At 41.7% G+C, this 14,586-nt stretch overlaps 2 protein-coding genes across 2 annotated transcripts; one reads left to right on the forward strand and one right to left on the reverse strand.

Moving 5' to 3' along the window:
• Positions 1–844: 844 nt before the first annotated feature.
• Positions 845–7,545, reverse strand: LOC134521219 (protein EOLA1-like). Its single transcript, XM_063347459.1, has 4 exons — positions 7,392–7,545; positions 6,675–6,958; positions 5,028–5,245; positions 845–958 (listed from the first exon to the last, which is right to left on the reverse strand). Exons 2-3 carry the CDS (start codon positions 6,925–6,927, stop codon positions 5,028–5,030), a joined length of 471 nt encoding a protein of 156 aa, XP_063203529.1. The 5' UTR covers positions 6,928–6,958; positions 7,392–7,545; the 3' UTR covers positions 845–958.
• LOC134520874 (sterile alpha motif domain-containing protein 1-like) lies at positions 7,059–14,368 on the forward strand. Its single transcript, XM_063346745.1, has 3 exons — positions 7,059–7,627; positions 8,764–8,868; positions 14,317–14,368. Exons 1-3 carry the CDS (start codon positions 7,059–7,061, stop codon positions 14,366–14,368), a joined length of 726 nt encoding a protein of 241 aa, XP_063202815.1.
• Positions 14,369–14,586: the final 218 nt, after the last annotated feature.

Genomic DNA, 14,586 nt, shown 5'->3' on the forward strand with positions numbered 1-14,586 from the left:
ACATGATATTTTTGAGTTAGCTATGTAAATTTTCATGTAAGTATTTCAAGTTTTGCACTGGCTTGGGAGTTAAGTGTTGCTTTTGTTCCTCTTCCAGTTTCATGTTTTAATTCCTCTTGAGCAGCATGTACACTGTTCTCCCATTACACTGGCTGTTTAATAAGCTGTTCCCTCTTGGATTATGTGTGAAGTCTATGCCAGAAACATTAGTTGTAGGTTTTACAGCTGTCAGTTAGCTAGTATAAATATCATAGCTTGGTCTTTGTTACCGACTTTGTAGAAGTGTTGGTGTAAATGATTAAATTTTTCAAGATAGGAAGTCCTTGGTGTTGGTACAGCATTTTGTTGCTTGAAGAAAGACCTCCTTTGACAGATTGTCTTGGACTTCCAGGTGCTTTAGAGAAATTCAGTCTTTGAAACCTATACTCCAGTAGCTTGTAACAACAGATGTTGGATACTCTCAACGTTCTTGCAGCTGCTCTTCGTGTTTAGGTGAACCCACAGTTTAGGTAGCTTAAATACCATGGATCACATTTCCTTAGTGTTAGCACGGCAATGAGGTAAGAGCAAAGAGTGTATGGGCATTTCTGCATGTGTGAAAGGTACGCACCTGAAAAACTTCAGAGATATGGCGCTTTCATTCCTAACACTGCAGACCTCCCTCTTCCTCCCTGTGGACCAGCTACTGCCCGAAACCCAACACAGCACTGTCCAATTTCATTGCTGTTTTATTTACTTTTTGGCTCTTGAATAAAAAAAAAAAATCTGTAAATGAAAAGCAACAAGTACTATTTAGCAATTGCAGCTGTTTCATGGTGCTAGAAATGCATGCTGCTCTGTGGTGTCACAGCAGCGCAGCTTGGGGTGTTGGAGAATTTTCCCTGGAGATTCTGTCAGTTGGTCAGTTCCTTTCGGCTGGCTGGCAGGACAGTCTAGTTGCTAGGGTAGATGGCTTCTACTGAAAAAATTATTCAAAGTGAGGAAAAAGAATTTAAAATGGAGCTTTCCTCATCATAAACTTAATGTGCTTCTGTTCTGGCTAAGGGAGTTGATTTGTCAGGCTAGACTACTTCTCTCTGTCCAGCATCTGACAAAAGAACAGCTGGCGATGCTGCCTTTGGACCTCCAAGAAAAGAACAGTCTTTACAAACTTCGACTAAGCAACCTTGGTCAAAAAGAGAACATCTGAATTCATCTGAGGAGAGTTCTAGCAAAGGCAATGATGCCTCTAAATGCCTTGGCTTTCTGAAGAAGCTCTGGGATGTTGCTGAAAGTGATCGATTTGAGTCCATTTGGTGGGGGGACAGCGAAAAGCATATAGAGATTCATTAAGAATTGTTTGAAGAGAAGTACTAGCAAGGAGAGGACATCTGAGAATTTTTCAAAGTGAGAGCATGAAAAGCGTCACTCATCACCTCCATCTGTATGGATTCACCAGAAATCTGTGGGAGTTTCCAAAATCTGGCTCGTGTGATGACTTGCTAGCAGAAGAAACAGCTAAGTAGGTACGTTGGATCCTGTACATACAAAGTCTCAGAATATTCTAGTGGGACAGATTTCTGTTCCAATGAAGTAAGCCTTTATTACAAAGGAGATGAGAATGGTAGTAAACATTCTCGTTGTCAGTTGTTTCTTGGCTCATGTTCAGGAGTTTTTGAAGGTAGCATTTTTGAGTAGTAGAAATGCTGATAAAATAGATGTTGGTTATTTCAAATTATTTTGAACACATAAAATGAAAATATATTCTCACCATATTGGGATGTGTTTCTTGGTACTTGCTATGTATCCTGCTGTACCAGAGGTGCAGGTTTTTTGTGGCATTTGCTGAAGGCTGAGAAGGTACGTTACCTACATGTTCATTCCACACTAAAGCTGTTGAAAAGGAATGGTATTTGGGTTTCTAAATCAGTGTGTATGCTTTTGAAAATCCTACGCTTCTCTGCTACCAAGCAGCAAAACCACAAGGCTGGTTAGTATTTAACAGGACTCTACTACACTGTTTTATTCAGCCTAAACTTCAGGTTCAGAATGCCCTGATAGTCCTTTTGGACATCCACGTTTCTCTTTTGCAATTAAAATTCTTAGTTCTCTTATCTTTGTGGTTTCCAGTCTCTTGGGTGGCAATTATTCTCAGCCCCTGGCACAAGAGATACATGGATTGGTTGGAGCAGGTCCAGAGGAGGGCCACAAAAATTATCAGAGGGCTGGAGCCACCTCTCCTATGAGGACAGGCTGAGAGAGTTGGGGTTGTTCAGCCTGGAGAAGAGAAGGCTCTGGCAAGACCTTATTGTGGCCTTTCAGTACATAAAGAGGGTGTACAGGAAAGATGGAGACAAACTTTTTAGCAGGGCCTGTTGTGATAGGACAAGGGGTAATGGCTTTAAACTAAAAAGAGGGAAGATTTAGACTAGATATAACTAAGAAATTGTTCACAAGAAGGGTGGCGAAACACTGGCCTAAGTTGCCCAGAGACATTGTAGATGCACCATCCCTGGAAACATTCAAGGTCAGGTTGGATGCAGCTCTGAGCAACCGGATCTACTTGAAGATGTCCTTGTTCATTGCAGGGGAGGCTGGACTACAGGACCTTTGAAGGTCCCTTCCAACCCAAACTATTCTATGAATTAACTCTTTTTCTTTGCATTTTTTTAGTTTCACTTTGACTAGAACCCAAATTTTAGAAGACATTTTCTGCATCTGCTAATGAAGTATTAGTGAAGCTTTAGTCCAAAACATCAACCACCAGCAGGATTTTCACCAGAGACAGATTTGCATGCATGCTGCTGAAGAAGAGAACCAGATGTTGAGCTTGCATGGGAAACCACTTCCAAGGAGGAGAATGGTAGAGTGGTCCATTCACAGCAGCTCTAAGGGAGAACATGCACACCTCTGCACCCAGCAAGACTGCACCTGCCAAGCGACATGCCAAGGCAAGAGCTGAAGTGATCCAATACCCCATCTGAAGACAAAGCCTCTGTCAGTTGTCCTCTCCTCTTTTTATAGCCTTGGACCTTGCTCCCCAAAGTCAAAAGGATTTTCACTGTAATGCAGGGTATGGATTTTGAAAAACTCTGCAAGTGCCAAAATTACCGACTTCTATTTGTTACTTTTCACTCTTGTCTCCCATTCAATGTTAGATTTTCAAAGATTACTAGTTTTTTTTCATCTTAAATGAGAGAAAGAAATATGATTATACTCAATTTAATTTTGTACAAGCACCTTCTTTATTAGAAAGGCCTTTGTAAAAAGGCTGTCAGGTCAGAGCTGTGTACTGCAGACTGCTTCCCCCATCTATGTGTCTAATGTACCTAACCTGTGAATGAGGAGGAACCTGATCCTTTCTGGAAGTTTTATGCTTACAGCATGTAACACACCCCATGTGCAGAAATCTCTGCCTCAGCTGGAACAGTCCCTAGGACTCACCTTATCTCAGATGATATCTTTCTCAATGATCCTACAAATATAAGGTTAGGAGTGGGCTGTGAGACAGATGTCCTATCATAGAATACCAGTTGGAAGGGACCTCAAGGTCCCTTTCCGCAAAGGTGCTTCCCAGCTGGGTAGATCCCAGCCTGTGTTTCACTCCTGGATTATGTTTTTCCCAGGTACAAGACCTTACACTTGTCCTTGTTGAACTTTGTAAGGTTCTTGTTAGCCAACTCTTCCAGCCTATCCAGGTCTTCCTGCAGGGTGGCTCTCCCTTCCAAAGTGTCCACTTTCCTGCTCAGTTTGCTGTCATCAGCAAATTTCATCAGGATACATTTGATCCCATCATCCAGATCACTTATGAAGATACTAAACAGTTTGGGCCCAGTGGCAATCCCTAGGGGACCTCACTTGTGACAGGTTGCCAGTTTGAAAAGGAGTTATTTACCACCACCCTCTGCATGCATCCTGTCAGCCGGTTCCCCACCCACTGCCCAGACCACTTGCCTAGACTGGAACTAATCAGTTTCTCTAGGAGGAGGCTGTGGGGAACTGTGTTAAAAGCCTTGGAGAAATCCAGGCAGACACTGCTTACTGCTCACCCCACACCAACCAAGCAGGTTACCTTATAGAAGGTGATCAGGTTTGTCACACATGATTTGCCATTGTGAGTCCACGCTGTTTTTTCCCAATCACATGCTTCATTTGACTTGTGATAGTCCCCAGGACGATTCGTTCCGTTACTTTCCCAGGGACTGAACTAAGAATGATGGGCCTATAATTTCCTGGATCCTCCTTTAAGCCCTACTTGTAGATGGGGGTGACATTAGCCTTTTTCCAGTCTTCCGGGACATCCCAACTTCTCAAATATTATGCAGAGCAGCCTCGCAATGATGTTAGCCAGCTCTCCTGACACCCTTGGATAGGTATTGTCAGGGCCCATCAGTTTGTAGGGCTCAAGCTCCCGGAATAGTTTGCATACTAACTTCTTCACTGGTGGTGGGTCTGTGTTTGCACCAACCCGGATTTTTGTTCCCAAGGCCTGGGGCCCAACAGTGCGGGCAAAGAGAGAGGTGAGGAAAGCGTTGAGAACCTCTGCCTTTTCAGCATTGTTGGTGACTAATTCACCTCTTCTGTTTAACAGTGGTCCAATATTTCCCTTCTGTTTCTGCTTTTTGTTTACGTACCTGAAGAACCCTTTCTTTTAGTTTTTGACGTTCTGGCCAATTTAAATTCGAGCTGAGCTTTTGCTTTCCTAACTGCATCTCTGCACACCTTGGCAATGCCCTTGTAGTTCTCAAGGGGTGTTCATCTGCTTTTCCATCTCTGGTATGCTCCTCTTGGTTTTGAGCAGACTCAGAGCTCTTGCTCCTCCTACTTCCCTTCCCTTTAAGGTAAGGTTAGTGAATTGTTAATAATTTCCGCTAATGGTCATAAAAATTACATCTTGTTTATTTTGCCTCAAAGAGCAGTTCTTCAAATGTGTTTGCTATTTCAAACAAATAGTTTTGGAAGGCAATCCTAAACAACTCCGTGATATTCAAGATTTGTGAATTATAAGTTTGCATTTAGGCAGGAAAAATAATCGCGAGGGACAACACCTATGCTTCTGAAGGGATCAGTTCTTCAGGGATGTCCACCTGCCACACACCTCTTCTGCCCTTGGCAGGAATCGGTTCCAGGAGCCACCTTGGATTTGAAACAACAGTCAAATATTTCTGTTCTAGATTACTGAGAACAGCTTTGTTTTCTAGCTCCAGAATCTTTTCAGAAGGCAAGTTTTCTGGATATAGCGATGTCTCTCCAATGTCAATTAATCCTGTATTATAAAATTAAAATATAAAATCAGTTGGCTGATCTCCTAGAGAAAAGTTTTCTTAAAGTAAACTTCCCAGAGGACACACAGAACAGCTAATTTGTTACCAGAAGAACACAGTATGAAGCACGCACAACCTCCAGCCAGTGTTGTTCACTGCAGGAGATGGCCTATGGGACTGAACTTTGGTCAGTGAAGAACAGGTGAAGATGCACTTGTAATGGTCACAAATCAGTAATACAGAGTTCTGTTAAAAGCAGCCTGCATCTAAGGCGATACAGCTGCTACCAAAACTCCCCAGCTACATTTGGCCTTCAAACAGCTTCATTAAAAGTAAAACTCTCTCTGCTCCTATCAGGACGCTATTCTACTAACATTTTTAAATCCTTAAATTATATGGAAATCCCTGCTCTCTGGAAACCTTTTAGTGTCATGAATGAGAATTTCTATACTGCTTAATGATTAAAAATGTTAAAATAAAGATCAAATAAGCTTTGATACCTACTCCACAATTTAGTGTGCAATTTATGTTGAAGTTACAAATCTGCGTATTACTTAGTACCTAACAATTTTCAGCACTGTAGAACCAGAACAATTTTTCAGTGTATGTGACAGAAGTAATTTGTGGTAGCTAAAAATATTCAAATGAGAATGCAAGACAGATGGTGCAACAAAAAATACCTCCAAGAAAAGAGTGCAAAATAAGCGCTGGATAAAAACTTTCTAAGTATATAGTGCAGCAATGTACATTATATTTCAGCACAACATAAGCAAAGAAACACCATTCCATCCTAACTGTGTGTTACAGAAACAAACTTTTTCGCTGCCTGAAAAGCAAGAGCGATTGGAGCATCTGTAGAACTGAAATAGGATTTATTTCTGTAATACTCTAACATAATGCACAAAGCATGGCAACGTCAGGACTTCACTCGACTACAAGTACTGTAAAACGTTTTCAGCAAGAGTTCCTAAGCTCAAAATGCAAGAAGTGTGAAATTAACACTTATTATCATGTAAGAAGATAAAATGCAATGCACATTACACTGTCTTAGTGCATGACAAGTTAGCACAAATAAATTTTATTTCTCGTACAGACTTCAGAGTGGTAGCCTAAATTTTTAGTAGAGTGAGCGTATTTTAAAAAATGAAGCCTGACGAAAATTCTTTATCCTAAAGGTCAAAGATACTTCACATTTCCAACACAGTGAAGAGGAATAAATTTTATTTATAACTTCCCTCACTGACCTCAGTTTACAGTGTTAAGGAATCGAAATATCCCTCCAGTCACAACTCAGGCACTGCTCCTTCAAAGCAAGTCTTAAAGCGATGTTAGAATGAGCGTGACTCTGCAGCAGATGTGTAGCTGATGTGTATCCGCTGAACGCTCACCGACTGAAAGCTTGCTTGGAAAACATAATCCAAGGTTGCTTACCTGCAATAACTCCTCTGCCAAATTTTTCTCCTTTATCCAACAAATCTTGCACTTGTTTTGGTGTCATACCGAACCTATTCAAAAGAATCGCTCTCCAGGTTTCATCTTCCCAGTCCTTAACAGCTATATGAATAGCAACGGTGCAGTTCTTGTAGCCTGCGAGCACGGGACGCCAGCGAGTCTCTACTGTTTTGACTTTGTTTAAAACTAACCCTGCATAGGGCTGCCGGAAGGAAAGGCAACCAAATTTCATCGTTTTCCTTGCATCAGAAACCGTTTATTTCCTATGAACAGACAAACACGGGAGATTAGTCCTCACAAGGCCTCTGTAGCCGTGACAATGGATCACCGCTGCGACTTCCCGCTCCTCGGCCCCGCTTTGCAATGGCCGCCCGCCCGCCGCGGGCACAGGCCGCCCTGGGCCGGCGCCGCCCGAACCGCCGCCTCAGAACCGCCCCGGCCCCGGGCGGGATCCGCTGCACCCTGTACGCCGCGGCCGGAGGGAGGGAACGGGGCACCGCGGCGCGGCCCGGCCCGGCCCCGCAGGCCGCGATCGGGAGCTGGCTGCCCCCGGGGCATGAAGGGGTTTCAAAGCCCGCTCCTCAGCAGGCAGCCCGGGGCCGGCCTCACCGGGACGCGACCCTCCCCGTCCCGCTCCCTCCCACGGCGAGCGCTCCGCCGCCTCACAGGCGGGGAGGCCCCGCGGCCGCCTCCTACCTGGCTCCGCACCCTTCCCTTCCCGCCGCTCCGCCCCGCTGGCTGCCGTCGGGAAAGGCGGGCGACGGGGAGCGGCGGGGCGGGGCGCTGGCGGTCATGGGAGCCGGGCGTTCCTTGTCGGTGTTTGTTGTTGCTCTCCCGCGAAAGTGCGGCCGTCTCCCCGCCAGCCCCCGCCGGGAGGGAAGCGTGGCGGTGCAGGCCTGGCGATGGATTTCCAGAGGAGCGTGGCGGCCGGGGTGTGTTCTGGGGGTTGCTGAGGGGAGAAGGGAGCTGGGGTGTCCCCAGGGACGGCCTGTGGGCCTCGGCTCTGGTTAGGTGCCCCTGGGAGTAAAATGGCAGCAGAAACTCTCCGGGGTGTCCTTCCCTGCGGCAGTGAGGGCCTTACCCTCCAGAAGTAACTAAAAGCCGTTTGGCGCCTCCCTGCTTTCCATGGCCAATAGCTCGTTTTGGGCAGAATTTCCCAAAGTGTTTTCACTCAACCCTACTCCTCAAGGAGAATCTCATTTGTATACTGTTGCCAATTGAGATGTATATTTTGCGTCAGTGTCTTGCCTTTCTAATACAAATATTTTGAACAACAGAGTTCTTGTTTGACAACAGAGGTTTTAGCTGTGCTGGTCTTGTGATCCCTGGTGGGCCATCACTGGCAAGAGGGAACAGTATGTGAAGGCCTAGTGAATGCAATAAAAATCAGAGACCTCACAGCAAAGGATAATTTGGAAAAGAAAGGGGTTAAATAGATGTATGGTCTGACCATATTTGTTCAGTTTTAATGGATTAACCAGCATGTATTTTTTGTCAGTGAACGCCTGTGTTTTAACAGAGTTCATTTCCAACTTAGACAAATAAATTGACCTCATTGAGGCAGACTGATGCTGAATAGTGAGAGGCCGTGAAAATGGCTACTGATGCAGCAAGTTGAACAGTTGAGGTCCTGCCTGAATTTCTGCAGGTACAGAAGATAAAAAAGGCAGATGCATCGGTATGCAAATTGAAATCACAGGAGAGTCCTTTTTCTTGTCAGTTGAGGGTTACAAATAGCAGAAGTATTTGGGGAGTTTTTCCATGCATTCAGCATCCTAGAGAGAGAAAGCAGGGAGGAGAGAAAGGAGCAGAGAACAGTCACAAAAAGGACGGAGTTCACAGTAGAACTAAGGAGAGACAGGCCAGAGAACAAAGCAGGAAACCTGTGAGAGATGAAAATGAAAAATTAGTAATATTTACAAAGGGGAAAGAGTGATCACCAACACCAAATCCTGTTTTTGAATAGTTTTTTTGAATACTATTTTCAGTGACTTAGAATTTCTCCTATGCTCTATTGAACCACATTTTCCAACCGTGAGAAACCTCAGAATCATTTTAACAATTGCAGGATCTCAGAAGTGGAAAGAGAAAAGCGATCTGCCATAATTCCACTGAAAGAGAGATGGGCTATTCCTTTACTTAAGAGAGGCAGCGGAACTTCATACAGCAAAAGGTAAGAGTAAAGAGATTTATTTTTTTTTGCTCAGGTCTATGACTGTGAATAACAGGTGGTCATGGTCGAACCCCAGCTGGCAACTAAGCCCCACACAGCTGCTCGCTCAATCAGCTGGGGGAGAGAATCAGAAAAGTAAAAGTGAGAAAACTCCTGGGTTGAGATAAAGACAGTTTAACAGGTAGAGCAAAAGCTGTGCACACAGGCAAAGCAAAACAAGGAATTAATTCACTACTTCCCATCAGCAGGCAGGTGTTCAGCCATCTCCAGGAAAGCAGGGCTCCATCACACATAATGGTTACTTGGGAAGACAAATGCCGTAACTCCAAACATCCTCCCCTTCCTTCTTCCCCCAGCTTTATATTGCTGAGCATGATGTCATATGGTATGAAATATCCCTTTGGTCAGTTGGGGTCAGCTGTCCCAGTTGGGTCTCTTTTCAGCTTTTCATGCACTCCCAGCCTACTCGCTGGTGGGGTGGGGCGAGGAGCAGTAATGGCCTTAACTGCTTAGCAACAACTAAAAACACTGGTGTGTTATCAACACCAGTCTCATCCCACATCCAAAACACAGCACCACACCAGCCACCGGTAAGAAAGTAAACTCCATCCCAGCAGAAACCACGACACAGGTATTTATTGGTAAAACTTTGCCTGTAACCTTAGTATTCTAAGGTTACGTGGTTCTAACTATGCTGCACTGGACAGCATGGTTAGATGATTCTTTTCTGATGACACGCACTTCATCTAGCTTTTATGATAGCCGTTTTTTGTGTCCACTTTAAATATACCATCAGTGAATGTTGTTTATTTTAAAGTATTTTATGGCTGATAGACTTCAACCGCTGAGACCTATTTTTTATTATTACCATTTTCTGAAATTCCTACTGTTCTCATTATCTTTTTTTTCCCCTGGATATTTCCAGTGTGATGTTCAAAATGTTCCAGATGGAGTCATTCCAGTCCTTTATACAATGCCATAATAACAAGAGAAAGTAATAGATAACGTGAATTTAAGGTCATTGTAGTGTTTACAGGGTTATTATTTTAAATGTTCTTTGGCTTTAAGCTATTTCCATCTTACTAGATGTGCATGGTAAGTTGTAGAACCTGTTGAATCTGTTTAGAGTTGCAAATATGTAATGGGCTTTCATGCTGTTTTTGGTATTTGCTTGTGGTATTTTTCCACTACATAATTACAGTTTATGTAAGGGTTAGTTATTTTGGGGAAGATCGAGGCCAAAATTTTTTCCTGTTGTATAAGTAAGTCTTGTTTTATGCTCGTATAACTTACAGCAGGATTCATATCATGTTTCATCACACAAATAAAGTACTTTATTTCCTGATTTAAGCAAAAATCTCCAAGGTACTTAAAATCTCGAGTCTAACAGTTCTACATAAAATGTAAATAGCACAAGACTTGTGTGCTACTGACAAAGGTGAATAAATATTATATTTAAAATCTCCTGTCAGAAAACTAGCTTGGTTTGTCGAAATCTTGTCCGATATATTGTGACATTCACTGGAAGACTTAAAGCCAATTTATAGCAGCACCTAAATAAGGCCCTGAAATTATCAAATTTTGTGTATGTGTTCAACTTTTTGTGTGATGAGTGGTAAACGTACTTTAGTAGGTTTCCTTAGGATGTGAGATAATGATTTGAAGTGTACAGCAATCGATATGAAAAAGAAAATTCATTCTGATCTTAGTAGATGATCAGCTCATGCTTGCCGTTTTAGATGCACGTAACTGTTTTTTGGTCGCTGTGGCTTTCACATGCTAACACCAATCCCAAATTAGCTAATCTTGGCACAGTACCTCATATGATGATAATCTCAACAACAGGAAGTTCTACAAGTTTGGTCAATACTTCTATAAAGTATACTTCAGTTCAGTGTCTCAAAGTTAGCTTTCCTTAGGGTGTCCCTAATTTTAATTTTGATAGAATAAAGACTGCGTAATTCCAGTTACAGAATGCATTACGGCTTTCTGTGGAGCTAAAACAATGCCTAGTACATCATTTATAAGGACTCAGGTCTGATCTTGTCTAGATAGGCAAGTGTTGCTGTGTTTCTTGTCGAATTCGCTTAGTAGCTGATTTTACATGATTCAGTACACAGCAATATGTGCTGGGATATCTTGGGTCAAAATCAGGTCAAGGCACTTGATCAGATACTGTTCATTTCAGAAGTGGTAAAGATACGGTGTAGTATGTTCCAGGATATTAGAGGTCAAAACTGAAATTTCAGCTGTTAATAACCCGTGAAATACAATACGATACAATTATTTGTATTGAGTGGTCGCTATTTAATAATCGACATTCACAAGACCCTGGGATATGTTGACATTTGAACATCCATTGCATTTTCCTGGATTTTAGAATGTCAGACAATGTGAAGTGTGATGCTGTGAGTCTGTATTCTTTTGGCAGTAATTCCATCTTAAGGACTTCTACCAACCTTCTACTTTTTGCCCCTTTTCCCTTAATTTTACTCTGTCTTTCATTCTAATATTGTAGCTTATGAAGCCTCAGTACATGCTGTAAAAACAGGTTTATATTATTCTTGTACCCAAATAAAGAACTTGTGATTTTTGTATGGACTAAAATACTTACGTTTTACCATGCTGATCTGTATTTCTTTGTATATATTGTGAGAAATGATGACTGTCTTAAGTGTTTTAGTAAACATATCTCCAGTTTGTTTAGATGATTCTCTATTTCCAGATTTGCTGCAACGGTGTGTTTGCTGAACAATTCTCTGAAAATGTGAATCTGTGGTTCTCTCTTCTTTTTTACACACCCACACACCCACCGTTCCCCCGTGAATACAGTACATTTCTGGTTTGTAACACATCACTGACATTACTTTTCTCGTCAAAAGTTTTGGCATTGCAAATAATCAGTAGTCATAGTTTGTTGGTTACTTATAGCAGAGTTTTCCTGTGTCTGAGAAATATTTTAGTGAGGTTTCTCAGCGTGGACAGCTTGGTGGTAAAAGTCCAGTTGTATTTCAGAGTGCTATTCAAGACTAAAATGAATGCATACTAAATTTTCTCTTACGCAGCTTTCAGGATGTTTTCATAACAGATCATGTGTGTATGACAGATCTTATATAAGAACATATGCACTGTTATTTTTTTTTAAATACACAACATGAAAGCATAAAGTAGAGTGTGAGCATTAGCCTCTAGCATTTGTTTGCAGTCGTCATACTGCCTTTTGTAATGGTATATCGTAGTAACTGTGTAGTGGTATGTAGTAGCTAATATACTAGAAATTTTTTATGATTTAATGAATGTAACTTCTTGTCCATATCATGGTTCCTGTACAGAAAAAATTCACTGGAAAACTTTTTCCTTTGTTTATCAATATTAATGGCCGTAGTATCATTTGAAAATCAAGTGTGTTGCTGTGGTGTTAGAAAGCCTTGCTTTCTTGATTTAGAATTAACTCCAAAAATCAAATGGGAAAGTATTATTTCTTTTGTACAGAACAAATACACTTGCTGGACAAAGAGTGCAGGGGAACTTTCCTGTCACATTGCGAGAAATTAAAAATAAATCTAATGTACTTTGGCTGTGCTAGGTGCTCTTTTCTGTTTGCTTTCTTCTGTTCAAGCAGTTGAGTGCCTTCTAACTTCAAACACTTGAATACAGACAGAATAAATGGTTTCAGAAGATACCTGCATGCATATCCTTTTAGGAAGTAATTTGGGTGAAATGGAGAAAGATGAATTGTGAGAGAGAGATTTAAGAAGGATCCATTTTGTGGGGTCAGACATTAACATTTAAAACAGTTTCTAGTCACGTAGTTGCAGCCTAGGTGGGAACTTCAAAAATTCTTTTCAGATCTTCCTTGGGCTATGGAAGACATTAACTTTTTTTGAGTACATACATATGATTTTTTGGCAAAGGGACGTGTTTAGTCACATTCCTGCTGAGGATGTACCTGAAGCTGTGCCCATGGCTTACATAGCTTTGCAGGCTGTGCAGTGGAAGGAAGAGCCAGCAGGTCACATGTACTGAGACAGACTAGCTGTGATGCAAAGTAGCAACAGAGGTTTTATTAACATGGAGTTGGACTCCTAAGGTTCCATCACAGAGGAGCTTTTTTCAGCCATTTCATTGCAAATTACTGGGTTTAATGTCTGGATGATAATTTATCTCAGAAAAAATAGGACATACGTAATACCTACGTGAGTCTCTGTGTACTTAAAATGTTATTTTGTTAATATTCATGTTGCCTTCCAGTCTCTGACTTTATGGCACCCTAAGTCCTCAGAAGTTGCCACAAGTGCCTGATTTTCTTACTTGTTTGGGACAAGTAGGCAAACATTGTTATTTTTCTTCAGAGTATTAAATTCTGATTTAAAAGTTTTCCAAACACTGATGTTATGATTTGGAGCGCTTAAGCAAGTGGGGTCCAAAGATTTCTGATAGGCAAATGTCTTTGCTTCCTGCAGCTATGCTTATTTCTCTGTGTTATTTAAAGCAGCTAAATCTCTATGTAAGGTACCACTCTGCATTTTTTTTTTTGAATGAAAGATTCTTCTCAGTACTATACAATGTGCTAGGCACCCCTAGACACCCACTCCCCTCCCCACATGTGCAGTGTCCTGCCTTGCCCCTTTTACATCAGGTCTTGCTGCTGAAATTCCCCTGTATTTGAGTTGGGTGTCAGTTATGAGAGCGTGAGACAGGCCAAGTCTGTGGGTGTGTTTTATCTGCTCAGTGATTTATTTCTAAACTTTAAGATTGCTGATGTTCAGAGGCCATCCTGGTCCTGCTTTTCTGAAGGTTAAAAGAAGGTTGTAACTATAGGCTGAACACCAAGCTAGTTGATTTAGAAACATCTTGTGTAGCTCTCAGTAGTAAGCTTTTTTTTCGGTTGAGATACATGGCTTCGTGCTGAGGTGATCTGCAGGGGAAGGAGAGGTTGTAATAATGAGCTCTCCTTTCCGGGCTGATTATTGTGTCTAATCCACAGGCAACTCTGAATGCAGTACGTGGCTGCATAAAATGTTTTTAAAGATAAGACTGATCAACACCTTTGTATAGCCACAGGTCCACAACCACGGTTCATGCCCTCTAAAATGCTGAAAAAAAATTTTTTTTTAATGAATCTGCACTCCTGCTATAAAGGGGTAAAGCGGGTACATATCCTTACTTCATCTAGTTGATACTGTCCATCCACCTTTGTAATTATTGCAGTTTTTATTCTGTTTTCAGATACAAGGTGTTATCGGAAGTTTTGAAAGATCATTTAGTGCTACTTCTAATAGATGAAAAGTTCACATCTATGTTTTAGCTACCTGTGGCAGCTAAAATATGGACGGCTTCCTTTGTTTCCTTAGTAACATCTACCTTATATGACACTGACAGTGCTTAGGAATACTTCAACAGTTCCTGCTGTGTTTGGCTGAGTACCTTTTGATTTTGTCTCATCAGGAGAAACTTAAAGAAAGAGGAGAAAATGAATTGCCTCACCATTTTGAATTAATCACAAAAGATATTCCTGGCAAGAACTACAAGAAAAAGAATTCATGTGCAGAAGCAAATGCATTTTCAAACTGGTCCTTTATGTTCTTTTGTAACTAAAACATTACTTTTTGGCTATTGATAAAACACTAATAAAAATGGAAAATGCTGTTTTCCTCTCTGAAGTCAAACTAGCAAGCTAACTAACCAGCCAACACAACCTTCCCTGAGAGAAGTGCC

Source organism: Chroicocephalus ridibundus, chromosome 9 (assembly GCF_963924245.1).
Source record: "Chroicocephalus ridibundus chromosome 9, bChrRid1.1, whole genome shotgun sequence".
In the NCBI taxonomy this organism is placed as follows: domain Eukaryota; kingdom Metazoa; phylum Chordata; class Aves; order Charadriiformes; family Laridae; genus Chroicocephalus; species Chroicocephalus ridibundus.